Source organism: Paramormyrops kingsleyae, chromosome 16, assembly GCF_048594095.1.
Source record: "Paramormyrops kingsleyae isolate MSU_618 chromosome 16, PKINGS_0.4, whole genome shotgun sequence".
Taxonomy (NCBI): Eukaryota; Metazoa; Chordata; class Actinopteri; order Osteoglossiformes; family Mormyridae; genus Paramormyrops; species Paramormyrops kingsleyae.
The window spans coordinates 4,333,899-4,357,280 of NC_132812.1; the positions used below are offsets into that span (position 1 = coordinate 4,333,899).

At 45.7% G+C, this 23,382-nt stretch overlaps 1 protein-coding gene and 1 long non-coding RNA gene across 5 annotated transcripts in view; one reads left to right on the plus strand and one right to left on the minus strand.

Annotated features, from left to right (window-relative positions):
• Positions 1-542: 542 nt before the first annotated feature.
• Positions 543-12,727, minus strand: LOC140578655 (uncharacterized). The gene is made up of 3 exons (XR_011982925.1): positions 12,383-12,727; positions 1,375-2,805; positions 543-1,323 (listed from the first exon to the last, which is right to left on the minus strand). It is a non-coding gene; the product is annotated as an uncharacterized lncRNA (long non-coding RNA).
• The window catches only part of map4k4 (mitogen-activated protein kinase kinase kinase kinase 4), a 69,400-nt gene continuing 58,720 nt past the window's right edge, over positions 12,703-23,382 (plus strand). For all 4 annotated transcript variants that reach the window (XM_023831760.2, XM_023831762.2, XM_072700347.1 and 1 more), the window contains exons 1-2: positions 12,703-13,081; positions 13,436-13,501. In XM_023831760.2, the coding sequence (XP_023687528.1) occupies positions 13,025-13,081; positions 13,436-13,501 (123 nt within the window). In that variant the 5' untranslated portion in view covers positions 12,703-13,024. The remainder of the gene's footprint in view (positions 13,082-13,435; positions 13,502-23,382) is intronic.

Here is a 23,382-nt window from a genome sequence, read left to right on the forward strand (position 1 = left end):
CTATAGTGCATGGCCTGCCAAACATATATCCACATCCCTGCTTAACAGTGCTATAGTGCATGACCTGCTAAACACGCATCTACATCCCTGCTTAACAGTGGTATAGTGCATGACCTTCCAAAAGACACTTCCACATCCCTACTTAACAGTGCTATAATGCATGACCTGCCAAACACACACCCACATCCCTGCTTAACAGTGCTATACCACATGACCTGCCAAACACATATCCACATCCCAGCTTAACAAGTGCTATACTGCATGACCTGCCAAACATATATCCACATCCCTGCTTAACATTGCTATAGTGCATGGCCTGCTAAACACACATCTACATCCCTGCTTAACAGTGGTATAGTGCATGACCTTCCAAAACACACTTCCACATCCCTACTTAACAGTGCTATACTGCATGACCTGCCAAGCGCACACACACCCACACCCCTGCTTAACAGTGCTATACTGCATGGCCTGCAAAACACATATCCACATCCCTGCTTAACAAGTGCTATACTGCATGACCTGCCAAACATATATCCACATCCCTGCTTAACATTGCTATAGTGCATGGCCTGCTAAACACACATCTACATCCCTGCTTAACAGTGGTATAGTGCATGACCTTCCAAAACACACTTCCACATCCCTACTTAACAGTGCTATACTGCATGACCTGCCAAGCGCACACACACCCACACCCCTGCTTAACAGTGCTATACTGCATGGCCTGCAAAACACATATCCACATCCCTGCTTAACAGTGCTATACCGCATGACCTTCCAAAACACATTTCCACATCCCTACTTAACAGTGCTATGCCACATGACCTGCCAAACACCCACATCCCTACTTAACAGTGTTATACCACATGACCTGCCAAACACACACCCACATCCTTGCTTAACAGTGCTATACCGCATGACCTGGCAAACACATACCCACATTCCTGTTTAACAGTGCTATACTGCATGACCTGCCAAACACACACCCACATCCCTACTTAACAGTGCTATACCGCTTGACCTGCCAAACACCCACATCCCTGCTCAACGGTGCCATACTGCATGACCTGCCAAACACACATCCACATCCCTGCTTAACAGTGCTATAGTTCATGACCTGCCAAATACACATCCACATCCCTGCTTAACAGTGCTATAGTGCATGACCTTCCAAAACACACTTCCACATCCCTACTTAACAGTGCTATACTGCATGACCTGCCAAACACACACACACACATCCCTGCTCAACGGTGCCATACTGCATGACCTGCCAAACACACATCCACATCCCTGCTTAGCAGTGCTATACTGCATGACCTGCCAAAACACACTTCCACATCCCTACTTAACAGTGCTATACTGCATGACCTGCCAAACACACATCTTCCACATTCAGAAACTGTTTCTCTGCTTGCTACTAATCGCTAAAATGCTCAAAATGAGATGCATATAGATACGTAAAGTGTATAGCAGTGCTAAGCAACTTTATTCATGTTGAATAAACCATTATGTATCCATCCATCCCACCTGGTCAACATTGCTGGGGCTCTGGACCCAATCCCAGGCAGCACAAGTCATAAGGACCTCCTGGGCAGGATGCCAGTTCAGACCATCACTGACTAATAAGTGTGGTTCTGGTGTAGCCAAGGTACTGTATGCTGCCTGATCATAGCTGATGGACGATTTGCTCTCTGTCTGTCTATGCATGTAAGCATTACCATGCCCCTGGTTAAACAGACTGAATCAGGGCATCCTTTGGTGTATAGCTTCTATAGGATTTGGTGAGAAAGAATTTTAATCATGACACAAACATTTATAGTGTTTTTCTTTATAGACCCTGTGTAAGGTTGTATAATTGCTGCTGAAGACTTCACAGTGTTTTGAGGCCCAAATATAATATTCTGGATGATAGATGAGTCAGGTTGCGTGGGGAATAGCACAGGATTTCAGTCTTTTTCTTTAAGATTATGTCATAGGCAAAGGCTTATTTAGCCTGGGAAGTGTTGCTGTTGCTGGGTGAAGTTATTATGAAGGGAATGCACAGACACCGTTTGTCCACAAGGTGGGGCTAATGAAAACAAATCAGACATCTGAAATTTGGGCAAGTGTCTCTTACCTCTAGTGAACCACAAAAACCAACAATGGACCACACCCAGTTGTGGTTCAGGGGTCTATCAGTCATATAAATGCAGCAGAAATAAGACCAGCACCTGAACAACATGCACTATTTGCTAGTCTGCACAGATTTAGAAAGAAAGATTATGGTTGCAGAAAGCCTGTAGAGTTTCGGGGGATGAGTATTCAAACTATGGACACTATCAGGTGCTGACCAGTCATGTAATTAGCGACTCACCCTGTTTCAGGAGGTCATTCCGAAGGGGCAAAGGCCAACTGAGTTACAGCCTGGCCCCTGTGTTTGTTTGTTCCTGATGATGATAGATGTTGGCAGTGAGGGTCAGTCATGCATAGCTTGTCCTGGTGACTGATTGCCTTTGTACCACCAGCATGAGTTACCCCTGGCAGCCTGGCAACATGGGAAGGCCTACATTTCATTATAGTAAATCCAACTCTTCTCCTCTCTCCCCATTTTCTCTCCCCGTACCTACTCTCCTGCTTCTTTTATCTCTTTTCTTCCTTCTTTCTGACCTTATTGTTATTCTTTCTTTCTTTCTCTCTCTCCCTCTCTCTCTTTCACCAATCGCTCTTCTTTCTCTCTCTCCGATTGCTCTTCTTTCTCTCTCCCTCTCCAGTCTTCCTTCTCTGCCTGTGCCCAGTCCTGATCCATTGTTGAAGATGAACCTGTAAAACAGAAACTGGTGACATCATCCAGCAGGAAATGATGACGTCACCCTGTCCCATCCTGTGGCCTTCCTCTGTCACATACAGGTGACAGCTTGGGACTGTGGATCTGCACACCTCCTGTCCTATGCCTCTTCATCTTGATCTTCTACGTATAACTGGCTTTTAAATGTACACATTAAAATGCTGCTATTATGAAACCAACTTAATGTCTATGAAATATGTTAATTCCTTTTTATGCTTACATCAACAGCGTATTATTCATGAAGAACAATATAGTGATTAATAGCCTATCATGCTTCTGAAGTCAATCCAAAGTATTTTTTTGGGGTATGATTTTTATGGCACTACTTAAAAAGGCTTTTTTTCCCTGCAATCCTTTATTTGTATTTTTTTCCTCAAGTCCTTAGTTCAGCTTGTTTTACTCTCAGAAATCAATAAGGCTTTCTTTTAGAAATTAATCTGCAAGATTGAGCACTTGGGAGTTCTCCTGCCCCTCCCTCTCTGTCTTGGCTCTCTGCTGTGTCCTGTTTATCAGGCCTAAGGTAGGAGATCTTGATAGATTAACTGCCGGGTGTTTTATACATATATCATTTATTAACGCACACACATTTTGGAATAATTCCGTAATGGTAAGGCTAACAGGTGGCAAATGTGTTTAAAGGACACAAATTTATAACCATAAAGTTACTGGTTCAAGTCCTGAGAAACGCTGTGAGAATCATGCTTATGCTGTATTTCAGTAAATATCTATGCCACGTGGCAGGCAGCCAAAGAAGCCTGAGCCCACCACCCCCCCCTTCCGTCCTCCAGTGTGCAGTAGTCTGGCTTTAAAAGGAAACAAAATGAACAAAAAGAAAGCCATGCAATGCTTTCTGGAATAGCATGAATGAGAAGCACCTTTCTGCTCCTGTCGCCCGGGAGACGGTGAAACCCAATGGAACACACAGGCACTGTCCCATTGGCTGCTTTGGCTTCCATTCCACACCCCCTCCCTAACAACAAACTGCTTAGCTCTCTGATGGCCCAGGGTCCATCTGTGACAGAAGAAGAGAGCAAATGTCTCCTTGCCTCCTAGTGGGGCAGGCAGTGCCAGTACATTGAGAGATGGTTTGAGAAATGTCAATGCAACCTTCTGGCTACAGTTAACACACATGGATATTGCCTTCAGATTGTATTAAATCTTGTAGTACAGTAAGAACTTAAAGAAGTTTAAATCCTATTTATGATTAATGGCGCCGCCTATTCCTGCTCTGATTTAATCCCAAATCTGTCTCTCATCTTACCTGCACGTTTGTGGTAAAGCAACTTTGGCTTGACACCTTTAAATCTGTGGTATACATTAAACAAATTTAGCTGACCACTTGTCCGGTAATCACTGTGTCTCCCACTTCCTGCCTCCCCAAACATCCCCACGCCCCTACCCCCGGGGGATGACTGGACATGCTGGGTGGGGGGCACTAAGGGAGGGGCTCCTTTACTATCTCAGTGACTCAGAGAGCGATACCTCCCAGATTGTTTGTTGCTATTTATCTAGCAGATGCTGGTACCCAGTGTGGGCCGCAAGTCCCGCCTTTGATTGCTAGCTAGCTTCCCAAAAGTCCCTAGAAGGCACTGACATTGCCACAAGCTGGGGCACCCTGGCTGAAAGGTGCTTATTATGTTCTGATGCTGCTACCACAGTCCCTGTTTGCCACTCTTAGCATTACCGGTGACAGTACAGCACAGGGCCACAGTGCCTTCACAACACTAGCAGTGCACAGGCCCCGGGTTCAATCAATCCTGCTAAGTCTCTACTGCAGTGGTCATAGTCCAACACAGAGATGAGCTTTCGAGGTCAAAGCCCAACATGTCTTATTCAGGGATCATCAACCTGTCCGTACATGGACAAACATGTCCGTTGGCAAGACTAGTCTGTGTCAGTAACAAAATATTTTGACTGAGGACAAAAAGCTATGTAGGGTACGTTTATAAATACCATATCCATAGTTTAAAAAAAAAACATTTTGATCAAAATGTCCATCACAGTTTGCCATAACATTTGCCCTGGTCTTAGTTATATAAGTTACTGGCATTCATAGGGCTGATACTGGCACAACATCATCTGGTGAAATAACACTACTAGCTGTGATTTTGCATGTGTGGCTCAGCAATTTAGGCCTCCATGCCTCTGATCTGAATGCCGTTGGTTCAAATCCTGTCCTTGGCAGTATAGTCATGTGTTTGTTGGGCCCTTGAGAATAGCCAGGCCCTATACTTATACCCTAAGCTTTGCTCTTGACTTTGTGTATGTTTCATAGGAGAGAAGATAGGATATGCAGAAATTGAAGAATTCCACTCCGCTTGTACAAATGGCAACTAAAGCATCATTTGAAGTAATGGTGGCCAAAATGACACTTCGTAAATCATTTGCTGTATTTTCTAACCCCACTAGATGGTGCTCTCTGTTCAAAAAAGGGCACAATGTATGTCCCAAAACAAACAAAGAGCACCATCTAGTGGGGTTAGAAAATACAGCAAATGGTTCATGAGGCAACATTTTGTCCATTACTTATTCAAGGTATTCATTTTATAAGTTTTTTTTTAAACCTTATTAAGAGAACCTTGCCTCTATATTCTCATCTGTACCTGAGTGGTACTATAATGTTGACAAAATCTGAGGTGGTAAATGTGACGTTTACATTTCAACTTTCATTTGTCTTGATGATGTGCCAGAATGAAGCAACATTGTGTATAACATGGTAACTGCTAGACGACCATTACTGGACTGTTGTGAGAACATTAGGAATGGGCCCCTCTGCTGAGAGGGAACCAGACACAATTCCTGCCTGATGCATTGTGGGAAACTCTACTGTCAGCTTATTCTTCTGTCCTGTGATGTTCAGTGGTTGTTTTGGCCTGGATTCCCACATCACCACCAAGAGTACTTGTGATAATAAATGAAAAATAGAACAGGCCATAGTCAAATAAACAAAGAACAAGCAACCAAACATAACAGATACTGTCAGTCACAAACCAGAACTTACTCAGACACAAAGATATATTCTGAATCTTACCATGTCCACCCCCATGTGGATATAATCCTGTGTGTTTGAGGTAGCAGAGCAGAACTGGGTTTAGGTAGGATGAACTACACTGTGAAAATACCTGGATCAAGTCAGAGAGATCACTGAGTGTGGCAGTTTAGTAAGTTGGTAGATGCCTATTGTTCAAATGTGGTTATCATTAGACAACCAGGGTGCTTATGGATAAAGCGATTGACCAATAAGACGTCCTAATCAATTGTGTACAAAGTATGTTTCAAAATCATCCATAATGTGTAATACATACAGATCAAATGCATGCTACTCACACTCACTTGGGTTACATATTCTTTCCATTACCACAGTTAATAAGAAACACTACATGGATAATTACCATCATTGGAAAAGTACATTTGGCCCCACTGTTAATTAGCCAAAGATCTGCCACTGAGAGGAGAACAGGGAATTTGGTAGCTGCTGTAGAGTCAAACTATAATCAGACTGGTGCCTTTTATCTGGACAAAGGTTCAAGCAAAGGTGAATGTCACATCCACATGGGGAAGAAACATTGAAGCTAAAGTCAGCTCTCACCGCAGGCAAGGAGTGAATCATACACAATATCCATGACTGTTGAAGCAACTGATAAATGGATTCGATTTCGCTCTTAGGAGTTGGATGGGTCCTTATTAAAAAGGCCTGAGAAGACGATGTGGGGGAAATTGCTGAACGGTCTGCTGATGGTAATGTAGTAGTTATTAATTTATTTACAGTTTTTACATGGCAGGATAACGTGACAGAAGAAGGTTTTTTATGGTGATTAGAATGAACAATCGGCTCAATAGGTGCTCCCACATATTTCCAATACCTTTCACTCTTCGCACATTGAGTGTTCCACACTATATTCTGGGATAATAAACAAAACTATCTTTGGTGCCTAGGTGCTTGTTCCCAGAAACTTATGAATTTATGTTCTGTAACTGGTCGAATAATTACATCAATGTTGGACCCTTGAGTAAGGTCCTTAACCCCAATTGCCCCAGGGATGCTGTCTAGTCCTTGTCTTTGATCCTAACCCCCATGTTGCTTTAGACAAAATTCTCTGGTAACTGTAAAGTCCCTCATCTTCTTAAAGGTGCTGCTTTAGTATTAATAAGTGAGACTGGGGTAGAATTGTGACATCCCCTTAAGCAAGAGGCTACAGATAACAAGTGAAATAAGATCCTATTTCTTAGGCTGTTATTTTGTCTCAGAAGGAGACAAGCCATCACCAAATGTGAGGAGACAAAGAGATCTCCAACTGTTTAAAGAAGTTATAATTGTCTGAATACTTCAGACCATCCAACCATGTGTCAGAACCTGTATTATCCAGGTTTGGTTGCCTAGGCCCATATTTCAGTCATGTTTAAGGGGAGGGATCTCATCATTGGGAAGAACAGCAAGGCCCTTTACGAAGCCTGGGCTTTTCCTGACTATCTACCCCTGACAGAACACAGCATACAAAGGTTTTAGCTGGGAGCTGGTGGGACTGAAAATTATGTCTTATGATAACTCCCAAATGCATTTGTTTCCTTATTCAAGATGAATAACTGGGAAGTCAAAATATTTCTTTGAAGGACAATTGTGATGTCAGTGCAAACAGTTCACAGATCAGCTACAAAATTCCCACATATTGCATTTAGTGTGTCATCTCTGACAAGTTCATACGCATTTACATACAGACGGGTTCAGTGCAACCGCACCCACCATTGTAAACACACAGAGTCACATGTCTGAAGACACATGCATGTGCACTCATATGCATTTAACGCTCCTTGGTTCTCATGGCTGGGCCTCTGACCGATTGGGCGAAACCAGAGGGCTAGTGTTTCGAGTGACCTCAGGCAGAACGGGGGAAACAAGACAAAACCAATAGGAAGCGTTTTCTCAGCTAGTGTGACTCAGTAAAGGTACGAGGCACTAATGGCCCAGTCATTCCTCCAGCTCAGTTCCCTGTAATCAGTAACCACATGGTCAGGTGTTTTGCAAGCTGAGAACAGTCTCATCCTTGCACATCATGACATGGACCATGACGACCGGATTACAAGTGATGGTAAATGCTGGTTATTACTCATTGTCACCTATAAGGGCGTGGATGAGCACTCAGATACGTGCATTGCCCCACACAGTTCATAAAGGAGCATCATTGAGAAACACCATGAATCCAGACTCTATGGAGTGTGTTGAGCTAAACCAAGGGGAGATTATCTTGGTCAAAGAAACATTTCTTGCATGTCCAAGAGTGAGTGAGCCATGACCCTAGCTTTCTCCAGGTTCGCATATTTACCCAGTGTGTGGTCCTGAAAATGTTTTCCTGGTGATGCAGGCGGGGCACAGCAACTGCAGTGGCTGTGCGGGTGGGGTAGTGTGTTCTAGCTGGTGACACCTGGAATGTACTGTAAGGAGGTCCACTTCACCATCAGCTTCAGTTCAATTAATATAGGATCTAGATCTCCAATTGTTATAACCCATAGCTGTTTCAGGCTTGCTAGTATCTAAGCCAGTTTGGGTGAATATGTGTGTGTGGTAGGGGAGTATGGTATTTAATATTTATGCACATTTGATTGGTAGCTAGGGAGGAGGCCTATTTTAGAGCAGAAGCATGGAAGCAACAGTAGACATTTGCTCTTGGTTGCGGGGATCATGTTGGGGGAGGGGTGGTGCATTATAAAAATTAAACCGATTTGTTTATATATTCACTCTTGTGTCCTTAGGGAGGATGATGGACGGAGAGGGTTGGCACTGAGGAGCGGCGGCATGGACAAACAAATCAAAATGAAGTATGGCTAGAGCGCATGCAGGGGACACCTATTCTGTAACCACAGAGGCTGTTCGTGGTCCATTACAGGAGGTACTGAGTGTGAAGAATTCTTGCTATACCCCACCATCAGTATAACCACCTCGATATCAGCTCCTTGTCAAGACTGGGCATAGAAAACAGGATTTGAAATGTAATGATTATTAATCTGAGCTGGTCCTGATCAGCAGACTAAACAGATAAAACAGATGCTGAAATTGCTGAAGACTGTATTGGGACATGAGAGACCGTTGGGGTGACAAGTGCCTGGAACCACCTCTGTCTGTTTGCCCTTTATCCGCTTGCTCTTGTTCCCCATCAAGGGCAACAGTTAGTACCATATGTGGGACGGTTGCTAAACAAATACGATAACAGACTTATAAAAATACGTCACTGCCACCTCGCTGCAGACGTTCTGTTAATGAATAGCATTGACAAAGGTAAGGTCTCCATCGGAGAGTTCACTATTGTTTTTGAAAACGTGCACATAACTCACTGGGTTTACAGAAATGCTTAGGAACCAGACGTCACAATGCATTTGGGTGTGAACGGTACCTACGTCAAATACAACAGGTTGACAGATTTAAGATAAAAATGAACAACTGAAAGACAACAGCACCTAACCGCCCCCCCGCCCCCGACAAAAAACACAAAGATCTCCAAACAGAAGTGCTGCTGTTGGGCGGCAAAATCACTCCGTTAAACACTAGTATCTTTCAAACAATAACACTAAGGGTTATAAAACTCACACTAAGTGCTCAGTGATCAAATGACACTATATGGAAAGTGTAGCAGGGCAGAGAAGTGTTGGGCTGTGTATCTCCTAAGGAAAAAACAACAATAATAATAATAATAATAATAATAATAATAATAATATATATAAAAAACAGCAATCCTCACTTTTTGTGTCCTACTTCTGTTACTGAACTCTCCCCCCACCCTCAATAATTTCATGGAGTTACAAATCTCCCTTTCTCGTTTTTTTTTTCCCTCCTGCAGCAACCGCAAGACCGGTCTGACTTGATCAACCGCTGTAGAGACACATAAGTTCCTTCTAGAGGAAAAAAAGGCAAGGAAAGCAGATGCAAAGCCCCCCCAGGGTACCTTGTTGAGTGACATGCACAGAGAAGTCACACAGCTGGCTGGTTATTACAGCGCCTGTTCATGGGGAATATTACTGAGCAGAACTGCTCACCTTATCCCTGAGAAAAAGGAACCACCAGCCCTAACCCTGTTTATACAGGCTAAGTACAATGACTGACTAGTAAGGTGAAAAGCAGTCAGTTTAGAACTGTTATCTTCTTACTGTGGCACTTCCTCATCACACGGACCACAGGTCCACACTATTTGCACGTCAAAACGGTAGGTATTATTTCACTGGATCTTAATATAATAGTTTTTCCACCAAGAGGAAGTCTCTAGGTTCCTTTAACGTTTCCCAAATGTCTGACAAACTGTCACGAGCTGTTAGTTAATAATCTCGCTTTACCACCACAGGAATTTTGGGAGCCTCGACTTGCGAGGATTTCATGGGGATCTCTCTAGAGATGATTGAGTACCAGAGAACCTCTGGTTTAATAAACAGGTGCCTGTACTCCAGACAAGGTTTGTTGGTTTAAATCCCACATAAGTTAGAAAGACTTAAAAAGTATTCTTCATTTAATTAAACAAATTTATTCATGTATAGTAAAGTTATGTCAGATCAACTGCACTGAATGTCAAATTAACACACAGAAAGATCTGCAGAGGCCGTCTGTCCAGGACACAGAGTCCAGCCAACAGCAAGTCAGACAAGCTTAAGGTGTGCCACAAACTAGGGCATTTTTTTGCTTTCAAAAATGGAAGAGTGACAAAGTCATTTACTTCAGTGGAAAGATCCCTGTACAGTGACCGATTTATTTGAAACAAAACAGTAACCAAACCCAACTGAGGACAAAGTGCTGCTGAAAACTCAAATACTCTCTTTCATTCATTATAGATAAAAAGCAAATTCAGATTAGATTTTCTTATTTGCACAGCTTTATGTGAATCAGTTCAAATCAATTGCAATAATTACATCACAGTCAGTCAAACTGCTACAAAAACCAGTAACACATCATAGCTAGTGTAAGGGTTAACAAAGACATTAGGGTTGGGGGAGATACTGGATCAATGGAAAAAATCCAGAGCTTGCAATTTACCCAGTAGGGACCTCTGAAACATCACTATCAGAACCGAGGGGAAGGATTGGGGGAAGGGGCGCAATAGTACTAACAACAATGGCGAAATATCTCGGGAAATTCCTGAGTCCAGTTTCCCTTCTGACAAGCTCTAATTAACCTCTAATCTGATCGAGCAGATGAAATGTTTGTGGCAGAAATACGTGTGATTGTTTTTGTAGACAAAAGTTTATTAATGCGTCACAAAGAGGCTGCATGCTTAGTGTTTCTTCAGTTTATATTAAAGCATAGGCCTGATTTCCTACTTTTCAAGTGGCACAATGTAAAAAAGTGGTGAACTCCACCACAGAGGGCTACTGTGTCCTGACTGTCTTGCGTTACCATTTAGTTAGTGACCAAGTTACATTTGAAGCACCAAATACACTGAGCTCTCATCCTAACAATAGCTTCTATACCACAAACTGTAACTAAGACTTGGGAACAATCTTCAGATTACAAGTCCATGTTCTTAATCACTATGCTATGTATCACCATTCAGTAAGTTGCTCAACACAAATCGCTTCAGTAAACAGCAAGTTGCAGAATCAGGCAACAGTGCTAACGTGCTAAGCAAGCCATGTTGCTTATTCCCTTATTCTTAAAGATCATAGCAAGGGAGAAAAAAAAACAGTAAAGAAGGAAATAAAGGATATAAGAAACTAAAAAAGAAAGAAGGGACAGGGCACACAGCACTGCAGAGAAAAGTTGATCCAACAGGCCAGCCAATAGGATCCAAAGGGTGACATCACCATTAACACGGTTCTGGTGCCAAGCGGGTCTGGTTACACTACCTCCCCCCCCAGTCTGCAGCAGCCTTGGGCTCCAGTCTGTAATGCAGCACCAAAGCAGCTCATACTAACTCACTCTTGGTCCTCTGGTATTGGTAGATTCGAACCCCTTACAGCACAGTAGGTGAGCAAGCCGACTGATTTCAAATGGCTTTTGCCATATGTTGCCAAAAGCCCTTAGATACACATCCTATAGCGGGCTGTCAGTGTAACAAGCCGCAAACATCTGACAGTACTGCTAATCTGCAAGAAGGCAGCGGCTATGCAGCTCCAGTCCCTTTACGTCACTGCACGGCCATGGGTTTTAGGCCCGGAGCGTGTGGCTGCTCCATCCGCCTGCATCACAGCTGCTCAAATATTAAAATTTACATCCGTAAGAAAAATATTTTTATACAACACTGCATCATTAAAATACTCCGCATATATATCTAAAGAATTTAAACTTTCGTGCATAAACGCATCTGTTAGAATTTAATTAATTTTATTACGGTCGGATTACGTTTCATGCAAATCGAGCATATATACAGGACTGTAGCTGCGGCAGTCTGTTTCTCATCTGATTTATCATCTGCATACAAAAATGTCGGTACTTTTTCCTTAGACTCGTTTCACAACAGCTGCCGAATTTAAGATATATAGTTGTCAGTATAAACATCTATTGTCATACAACATAAAACGAACCCCGCCCTACCTCCCCAGAAAAAAAACACACTTCGTTTTTTTTCCTGTACGTACATAGCTACTTCGATTTCCATCCCAAATATAATCCAAGAGGCTGAGATTTTCCGCCTTGGGGGGGGAATAACGTGTCAGCGTTTGAAAACGCGTGACCTTTTGTCGCCTCGCCACACCCATGTCGTTATGAATATTGATGGTTCAGGCGAGCCGATCTCGGATGAAAATTAAAAAAGCCGGTTCTTCCTTTCCGCAACGAAATATATTCGGTACCTTTTTTTGCTGCATAAACAACGTGTTTCCGTTAATTTTTTTTACCCAGCCAGAGGTGAAAGAGGGGGAGCTCCTTTTAAAAACTTTTTTTTCCTCCCATAATCTCTGGTTTCCCGAAGAAGCGTTATTTCTCTCTCCCCCTCTCTCTCTTTCTCTCGCTCCCTCCCTCCCTTCCCAGTCTGCAGCGAGGCCCTGCCTTCCCCCGCTGCCATTCCCCTCGCCGGCTTCCTGTGCACGGAGAGCGAGCTGCCGCCAGCCCTGCCACCTCAACATGGAGTAGCGCGTCCCTGCGAGGCTGCGACCGGTTGCAAGCGACCGAGAGGGATCGGCGAGCGCCGCGCCACATGAGCCATTACGGCACTGCGGAGACACGATCAGCGTGAAGCCACCACGGATAAGACGCCGCGCTTTTTATTTATTATTTAAAAGATGGCGAACGACTCTCCGGCTAAGAGTCTGGTGGACATAGACCTCTCGTCTTTGCGGGTGAGTGCTAGACAAGGACGGCGTTGTTATCCAGTCATTTAGTGCGGCGATCGAGGATTTTCACGACTTTATTGCTCGCTTCGGATTCGCTTCTTCGACGCCAAGGTTCCTTCATAACGGGCAGATTTCCTTTGTTGGGGCAAACAAGCCTTGTGCCTGTTTATTATCGGGGCTGGGAGGGTGCAGTCAGCGGAGTTCCTATCTTTCCTTTGTTTGCAATGCATTGGCATGTGCAAGGGAAATATAGGACGCTGAACCCGTACGTGCCAGGTATCCACCCTTAGCACAACTTAAACACATTTGCCAGTAATTCTCCTTACAATTTATTGAGCTACTTTTTATTATTATTTTCAGGATCCGGCTGGGATTTTTGAATTGGTGGAAGTAGTCGGCAATGGCACCTATGGACAAGTATACAAGGTTGGTTAAAAATGTATTGTTTTTGACTGTTCGCTACGCTGTTTATATCGGGGGAATATGGGCACACGGTACAGTGCTTGGTTGGGGCTGACATATTTTTCTCTGGTGGCACACTAATGCTGTAAATGATGCGCGACGCCGAGATCCGGTGTGACCAAGAAAAGAGTATCTAGACAATGCGGTGGATTACCAAGCGTGACTTCTCGTTTTACCGATTGCTTGGCACGGATCCATCGGTGATTTTTCCCGATTCGGATCGGATTGACACGATACCCACAGACGAGACGGTACATCGCCGTTAATTGCATAGCTTTTGCATTTGAACGTCCACCATCGGATCTCCGATTTCCCCTAGTGTGAAAAGGCGAGAACTGCACTCGTCCGCCCCGGACCGTCTTCTCCACCCGCGTCTGCATTCACCTATTATCGTGTCGCGACAAAGCACGGGAATAATCGAGGAAAACGCCCGATTGAAAAGTGTGTTCTGCTCTCAAACTCCCTGCCCTAGCGCTTTAAAGATAATGTGCCGAAGCCCTACATCACATCCTGTTATGGAGAAGCTGTTGCTTGGCAGATGGAGAAGGGGGATGTGGGGAGACGGCTTGCACTTACGGGATCCGGACTGCTACGGCGCATCCCACACAGGCTGAACCGGAGCTTGAAAAAGCATTTGGCTTTATTTTCTTTCAGTCTTTGTTTTTTTTTTGTTTTTTGTTTTTTTTTTTTTTACAAAACTAATGGAATCAATCTAAGCTTAGTGGTCCGCAGAGTCTGGGGACATCATCAGTGTCTGTTAAATCTGATATTCTTGCCTTCTGAATACTGTAAAACAGTAATGTAAAACATCATCACTGTTCTGGGACTTTTAAGTCGGATGAAGATCTATATGTGCGAAATTTGTGAGCAGCAACACTGTGGCCAAATTAACTAGAGCTGCTCTCAGGTGTATCCTGGGAGGGTAGAGTAATGAATGGATATGGGAAACTTGTACTTGGCTTTAACTTAAAATCTCTAAGCACAGACACCAAGCTGTCCCTGTGGGAGAATTTCAGTATTGACTGACTATGCAAAAACAACAGAAAAGGTAAAATAAGCACAGCAGGAGAACCTCTCTGTTGATTTGTCCAAGTTTCACTGCTGTTGTAGATGACTTGCTGTTGAGCCGCTATGGTTTTTCACCAGAAATGGTTGCCTGAACCAAAGCTGAGTCAGAATCTGAGGGAAATAAATGAGTCACCATTCAGCTGTCTCCGCTCTGCCGGCTTTGTGGATGGTCATATTTTAACCTCGTCCTTGCGTCCTGTACACCACTCAGGATGGTGTTTATGCACCAGTTCGTTTGTGGAATTATCCATTACTATGAATCTACAAGCCCAGCAGTCTTAATCTGCATGCTTAGTGAGAAATCTGCTAAAAAGTAGCTCATTCAAATTAAAATATATTTTTAAGTATATTGATACCAGGCAGGTAATATCTACATGCCTACCTGCAATCATTAGTTGTTTTATGTAATTGTTTCTATTCAGTTAATTCTTAAGTTGTGTACTGCCCAGGTAAACTATTGGAAGGTATTGATGAGTGTCAGTGGTTTAGACAATGGTGTGGTAGTCATCAGAACACAGCGTGTCCTAGAAATTACATAAGTAATGGTGCAGTTTTTTAAAAGCCCTGTCAGACATAACTGCCTTTACAATACAGTCTGCTGTCAGTCTTTATCCTCAAAGGATGACTCAGCTTGATTGTGGTAAAACAAAGAAAGAGTAGCAGATAGATTCTTTTAAAAATGTTGTCCCAGTGACACCCTGCCCTCAAATCCTGCCTATTATTGCAGTGGTTCTGAAGGTTGACAGAAGGTTTATAGGCTTGCATTTACGCTTGAGTCACAGACAAATGTTCCGGTTCTGGTGAGCGGAGAACCTGGTGTGTTTCTGGTGCTTTTTAATTGTTTATCACACTGCTTTTTATCTGCTTTATATTCAGGCTGGAATATAAAACGAATACTTCACGAAAAGCTGTGAATTCATATTTAATAATTAACAAGTTATAAGTTGATTATCCTGTGTTTACAAGGTAGTATTAAGTTGTTTTGACACTGGGGAAGAAAAATTTGATGATGTCATGCTGTGGAAAGGTTGGTGTTTTTGAACATGAAGTTGCAGTTGTGAAAAAGTGCTTTTGGCCACAAATTATTGAATGTCCTCGAAACCTGTTTCGCAGCCTGACTGAACCGGTTGGGTTTTTGGTAACGGACGAGCTGACAATCCAGTCTCGTAAGTCACCTGCCGTTTCATTCTCCAAGTTAGTGTGCCCTTTGGGATGGCGTGACGCATCACCACCCGCGTAGGTTTGCCGAAGCGTATTGGGCGCTGTGGTGTTTTGGGTTTGCAACAATAGTTGCAGCCTGTCCACCCTCCGCATGCAGAAAAGCTGCTTCAGCTGGGGGACGAGGGCCCGTAGCTGCAGATTTTTTTTCGGGTATGATTTGGTGCTTCGAAGCTCAGATGGAAGTTGGCAGTGCTCGAGTGTCTATGTTTTGGGCGTCTGTTTGATGTCTTTGGGACGAGTAAGCCGGGGTCCGCACTGTCATGTCCCATAAAGCCACATCATAAGCAGACCCTGGCGGCCTCTTCCCTTCCTTTGTACTGTAAGCGACCGTCTGGACTTTGTTTCTGCAGAAATCTCCTTGCGAATGTCACCAGCAGCTGCATGCCACATTTGCGACCGATAGCCTCAATGACCGAACAATTTCAAGTGAAATCGAGTCTCTTAATACCTAATGCCCATAGCACCCAACATGTATGCCCTGAAGCCCTGAATGGGAAATGTAGTAAGAAATTAAAACCGGGCACAAAAGCCATTTAGGATGTATAATTTGAAAGGGAGTGATTGTGAAAAGGTTCATGGGTAATGGAGGAGACGACTGAAGCCCTGTAGATGGGGGGAGGCAAGGGGGACTGTCGATTGCCAACCCCTTGGGCACACTAACATCATACAATTAGAGCGACTCCTCCATCAAGGAGTAAAGGAAGCAGTTCATCTATGAGCTGTCTGGCTGAGCCTGGACGCGTGAGCCTTGGCTACGGGTGGTGAGGCGCCATTGTGCAGTGACAAGAGCCCCTCTGTGATTGGTCCGTGCGTCAGCGCCCCGGCAGATGGGGTCTCGCCCAACCCCTGGTTGCTGGGGCCGCAGCTGTCCAGCCACGTCGGAATGGCACATGACAGAAGTGTGTTTGTTTGACTCCGGACAGGCCTGCCTCACTCAAAGGGCTCAGTCACACTCGGCAGGATGTGATGTTAATTCCCTCTCCCATGGCGTGCTCTGGCCACGTCCTCATTGGCCGCTTCATGCGCAGTAATATATTTTTTTTCTTTCCACTGAGCAGTAAGCAGGGACCCTCCCGCCGGGCTGTGGTGATCTTGGGGGCTGGCTTGCTTAGCGATTGCTGGCTGCTTCTTTCACAGTCGGCTAGTGTATGTTTCAGTGTCCAGAGAGATCTGGTCCTATGCCAGCACTCTGCCTGCCTCACTGTTCAATGTCTTCACTAATGATTGTGTGGTTGATGTGCAGGAGATTCTCACTATTGTTCCCGCCCTCACAGGAGTTGAGGAGTATGGAATTAAAGGTCGATTTTTAATTTGTTAATCACGGGAGAAGGTGGTTCTTGGACACAGTTAGTGAAGCTGATGCTGGTAATCGGTCACCGATACGCCGGCCGCCGCTGGTGGAGGCATCCTGGGCTGTGGTGGCCCTGCTGGCTCTCTGTGATGCTGGTGTCCTGCACTGGTCTCTATCGTGCCCCCCGCCCCGCCCTGCTCTGCTCTGTCCAGGCCGGCAGAGTCCATGGCATGCCCGCTCTTGCTAGTGACGGTCTCCATTCTCCGCTTCTCCATCTGTCTCTGATCTACGCCGCCGGCTGGGGCCCTTACATTAAGCAGGCAGTCAGGTACCTTCCACGTGGGTGGGGGTGGAGAGGGGGCGGGTGCCTTCAAACCAGAGTGATATCATTACCTGCCCACCCTCCCACACAATTACTTTGGTTGATTTGTCTGGTTTTGGGCCTCTTCCCCATTGGCTGGATCCCCCCCCAGCTCGAGGCAGCTTCGTGTCAATGCTTGACTATGAAGGGGCTTGAGTGGGACCATGTGAGATACATTTTCAGTCTTATTTTAAGGCCGAGTGAATAGAGGTCACACAATTCTCAGGGCTGTGCCGGTACGGGGGGGGGGGGCATAAGACCTCTTTACACAGAGCAGAGGGTCCTTGACAGACTCAAGCTGCGACTCCTGGATTTTTTTCTCCCCCGCCCCCCCCCGCATCCCAGTGGACGCCTGTGGGTTAATGGAGCGAGGTTTCCGTAGGCCTGGCATGCGAGATGGGGGGCGGGGGCTGTTGTGGGCGGGACTTTGCCCCAAGTGACTGAAGCATGAAGAGATGCTCAAAGGAGGCTTAAATGGTCATCTGATCCCTTTCTATAATAACTAGATTACTGACAAGATGGCATTATGATTGGCCCTAATTTACGTCGGCCCCTCTAGTCATTGCCCCCCCCCCCCCCATTGCTCTTAGACCATCTGCTGGGTGTTTTCCTGTGAGCCACTTGCGGCCTCCTGCATATCAACTAGTCTGAGATGGCAGATAAAGGCCACAGGAGAAGCTTCACACCACGTGGCCTGTGTTTGGGTTATTTATGGCTTTCACTGCTATTGCTTCTTTATAGACAGCACTTTTCCTTATGTTAGATGGGTGGATATTTAACCAAGTAATTTGAGTCATGTAGTTTTGGGACCTACTGCCGCTATGTTTTTGAAGTCCAGCTTCTTGAATGCTTTACTGCGGCGGCTCATCCTCAACATTCTGGTCTTCGGTTGTACTGAGAAGCAGCCTTGTGTGTCTTTACTCTGTCCTTGGCTAATGCTTCCTGTGAACTGCAGATCTGCCCCCTGATTCCTGTGCGTTCTTTCTAGCTATTTGGTTGGTCTTTTCGATGACTTTCGCATAAAGCCTTTTCGCTGTCTGTGCTCATCGCATGCGGATGCAAACCTTTGCTGTCCTCTTTGGCCTTTTGTACAGACCTTTCTGCTGATTCCTGTTCTTTACTTGGTCATTTTCTTCAGCTTTCTTCCTGTAGCCTCGTGTCTTTGTAGGAGGTGCTGTAAGGTATGAGAGGAGCCTCCACTTTGTTCTAAGAGAATGATGAGGCTTTCCGTGCTCTTTAATGACAGTCCTCTTTCATTTGTCAGGTTTTTCGTTTGAACCATCTGTGTGCTCTTGCATTTATTGCTTGGGGCACTTTTCCACTGCACCAGGTACCATACTTTTGATACTTCAAGGTGTTGGTTTTCCACTGGTGTAAAAACTTGGTATGGCTGCTGAATGACTTCAGTGTGAAACGTGGTATTTTGTACTGAATTAAAAAAAAAAATGGCTGTAGTGTATTATACGGGCTGGGCAATGTGCGATATTAATACCAAAACCGCATGTCATGCACATACAGTTATTACATGGCAAGGACCACGATAGTCAACTGAGTTGAGATCAGGCTTTTTCATACCTTCGTTCTATTTTAATGTTATAGTGTGAGGGGTTTAAGTCTCACGAAAAAAATTTTACGGTGTCATAGGAAACCAACACTTGGCAAGCACTGCAATTTTAATGATTGTTCATTTTCATGAGTGTGTTTAAAACATGCTTTAGCATGAGCGCTGAGACGGTCATAATCATTTTCATCCTCACTCTTAGTTGGGTTTGTGAGAACTGTATTTATTTTGGACTCCTTTCTTGCTTTATAAATACCCCAATATTTATTACAACAAAATCACATTGTGATATTTGCAGTTTTTCCAATATCGTGCTGCCAGGGTATGTTAGTTTTATTACTTCATTTATTGTTTTCTGAGTTTGTAACCTTTCCAAATGTTCATTGTACGGGTACTCCTCAGCTTACGATAGGGTTATGTGCCGATGAACCCATCGTAAGTGGAAAATATTGTACGTCGAATTTATACACTTTTGTATCTGATCCTCCATCCACGTGACCAGTAACTGCTCCATTTCTTCCAAAGATCCTATCCTCTTCCTTGTGATCATAGAATGCACCAAAGGAGATGCCTTTATGGCTTCCTGTATTCGCTTCTTGTCCTTAAGAATTGTGGCGATTGTCTACTGCGATAGGTGGTGATCATGTGTGATCACCACTGCTTTCCATGCTTCATGCCCATTAGTGATTTTTAATTTCTGCTCCAAAGTGATGGCTTTCCTCTTCTTTTTGTCAGGACTTGCAGGAGACATGCTTGAGCATGTTGTACCTCATATCTGCTACGCTGGCTTGCCAGCAATGCCTGCCCGTGAATCATAAAATGTATTTTTTTTACATATTATAAAAATATTTTGCAATTTTTAGCGTATCGGAAACATCATCGTAAAATCGTTAGTCAGACCATCGTAACTCTGTATTGTATATCTGTATTGTATTTCCAAGGCAGGCTATTTGCATAACCAATTGAAAATGAACATGTTTGCAAGCCCCACGCCAAAGTACTAAAGTACCAAAAAAGTACCCCAGCTGCTTTGATACTTTACGTACTTTGGGGTGGGACACACGTTTATTTTCAAATTGGTTATCCAAATAGCCTGCCTTGGAAACACAATACAACTGCTGTCTTGTAAATAGTTTCAAACTCAAAGGTCACAGTTGGTACTGGTACTCAACCAGAAGTCACTGGAAAAGGCAAAACACCAAAAGTATAGTACCTGGTGCAGTAGAAAATTGCCCTTTATTTTATATACAGATGTCCTTTCTGCTGCTTGGGATTTCATCAATGAAGTATAGATGGAAGAGAGCATGGCCGGGGAGAGCTGGACCTGCAGATCCAGGTTGGGATGGATGGATGGCCCCCAGGCCTGTTTTCAGAGGCACCCCAGTGTCTGGCTGGTATAGGCTGCTACATTCTCCAGTAGCTGCTGGTCTGAGCTGTGCCTTCTGCCCACTGTCCCCGGGAGTCACACTGACACACTTGGCATGGCCGTGGTTCTCCTCTCAGCCACTCGTCCGACCGCCCGCTGCCTCAGCGCTTCCCGCAGACCTGTCTGCTGCCCGCAGGTTGCCGGGGGCCACGTGTGACCGATGATAGCGGCTGCTTTGGGTAGGGAAGTCTTTTGAAGGATGGGGAAGGCCTGGCTCTGTGGTGCGTGGGGGTTGGGTTGGGTTGGGGTGGGGTGGGGTGGGGTGGGGTGGGGCAGGCGGCTAGCATTGTGGGCGCAGACCAGCAAGGGATTGGCAGCAGTGTAGCGGACAGAGCCCTCCTGTGGGGGCCGGGCATGCACCATCTACACTGTGCAGGAGCTTGTTTTGTTTGTCTGTCTGTGTACACACACACACACACACACACACACACACACACACACGTGCGCACACACACACACAAAACAAGCTTCTTTCACTTCATTAAAGACTCTGTGGCACTAGTAGTTTGTCTGAGCCAAGACTGGCTTCGAAAAGATGCTTATAAAGAGTTACTGTACAAGGCACCATCTGGACCAGGTCACTGGAAGACGGGGGGTGGGGGGGGGGGCAAACTGCTGCAGCCTTTTGTTTCTTTTGGGGGCTAATTCTGTCAGTCACAAGAAAATTGGGTTTTGAAGTTACTTGAGCATTTTTTCCTCCCCTCCCCCCCCCACCCACTTTGGAAGCATAAACAAAATAGGTTAAAATCCACTTATTGTATGTTATGATTTTGAACCATATGGGCTTTAAGTCTTTCAAGATGGCCAAATAAAAAAAGGCCTAATAGGATTTTGGCTGTGTTCTCTCAGGCAGGCAGACATGGTGCCTGTGACTGCTGAGGCTGGCATGACAGAGTGTGGCCTGGCGCCCTGTCGCCTTGCCTGTGCCATGGAGTGCCCCCTCGCCACTGTGCTGGTCTTCGTCTTGCTGGCCAGCCCAGTCTGGGCCGCTAAGGGTACACGGATAAGTCGGCACGATGGCGGTGGTTTGGCGTAGCGCTTCCTGTACTGCATAGCTGCGTAACTTTTGCAGAAAGGAGTTGTTATGGAAAATTTGTAGGCATAAAGTAACCCTGTATGTTCACGAGGCTCATGGATGTTTGCTCTGGGGTGTTTTTCCCACTGTCGCGCAAATTTGAGACGCATCCATGTCTTTAAAGGGAGAACTGTCGAATGTCCTGGTGCGGCAGGTCATGTGAGCGGAATCACAGGCTCTGATTTGATTAGGGTTGCCAGGCGCCGCGCTTGTAGCCGGGCAGACTGTTGGCTCTCGTGTGATTGGCCACCAAAGGGAAAGCATGTGCGTGTTTATGTGTGTGCCTGTATAGCACAGATATGCCCCTAGTTTCGGGTTCCTTTTTCTTGATTGCTTCTGTTTTCCAGGCGGCAGGCTGCAGGCTGCTACACAGTGTGTGCGGTTTTGCCTCTGATCCATCTCCTTTTGTTCTGTCTAACCATACACCTTCAGTGACAGCAAGAGGTCAGCAGTGGCTGCCATGTGGTCGTCTGCGCATCTCCGTCTCGCAGCCGCTTGCGGGCTAATGCCAGCTGTCTGCGTCGGGTCTGAATGGGCAGCATTAATCGGCACCTGTTTGTGGTTGGTTGGGCCGTCGCCCCGCATCCCCCGTCAGAGAGAGTGCCGGAAGCGAGGCGTGTGATGCACCTGTCTGAGCACCGCAGTGTGTCTGGGCAGGTGAGGCGACCAGCTGCCCGCGACCTGGAGGCTTGGTATGTTTCCTATCACGCGGTTGGAGGTGAAAGTTGAATCGTGTCACTGTGTTGGATTCAGCCAGTGAGCTTTAAGAAACTGGGCTGCTTGTAAATAATAGTTAGTTTGAGAGCTGCGGTGCTTGCGGCCAACACCTGGGGAGCACTGCGCTGTCCAGGGAAGCAACTGGCTCCGTCCACTGGCTTGATCTCAGCTGGCAGCTGCCAGTGCGGTGGGCAGAATGCGCTGGTGCAGTGCCGCAGTGGTTTATGGGGGTGATAATCAATAAGAAAGTGAATGGCTAAGTCCTAACTGGCCAGTAGAGGGCTGTGGCTTTCTGGGCAGCTCTGTTTTGGTCACACATTTCACCTGGTGGGGAGGCTGGCATTTGGTGTGCCCTCATGGTCGTGGTGGGACACTCAGCAGGTTTGAGGGGTCCGTCCCTCCCCATCATCGCGGGGTTCATCTTGTCGCTGAGGTGATGGATGCTTTAGCCACTTGAAGCTTGCTTGAGGTTCACCAGCGACGCTTCCCAGCTCTGAGGAGCCAGAGGCCTTCGCCGCTGTTTGTTTGTGTCCTGATCTCTGACCCTGATCCTTGCTGAGGTCACACTTTGCTTTTTGTCCCCCCATCTCCATACAAACTGTACTGTGCTACGACATGGAAGAGAAGGTGCCACACAGCTGACTGACTTGTGTACAGTTCACTTGCATAATGTATTTTCTGCTTTTGCCTTTCCGAGTAACGAGTGTCCTCTCTCCACTATTTATAGCCCATGTAACTGGTATCACTTTTAGTTAAGCGCACTGCCCCCTAGTCCACAGAAGGAAGGGAATGTGGTGACATCATCCAGGGGGTTATAAAAGGCAGCAGGCGGTGAGATGATGCAAGATGGAGGCAAACTCCCCTGGGCCACAGCCCTGTGCCGGTCACAAGCGCCTTGCTCCAGCAGGGAATCCTGCCCGCCCCTCTGGTTGTGGCTGTCGGATCGCTCAGGCGGCCCGTTCGACAAGCCCGGGCAGCAGCCTTGCATGAGCGGGAGGGCGCCGGCTGCCGTCAGCCTCTCTGTTCTCTGTCACGGGTTCCCCACTGGCCTGCCAGGCTGGCATTCCAGCGGCTCCCGCCGTTTTCATGCCGTCACTGGTATGTGCGCCGAGCCAGAGAGAACTT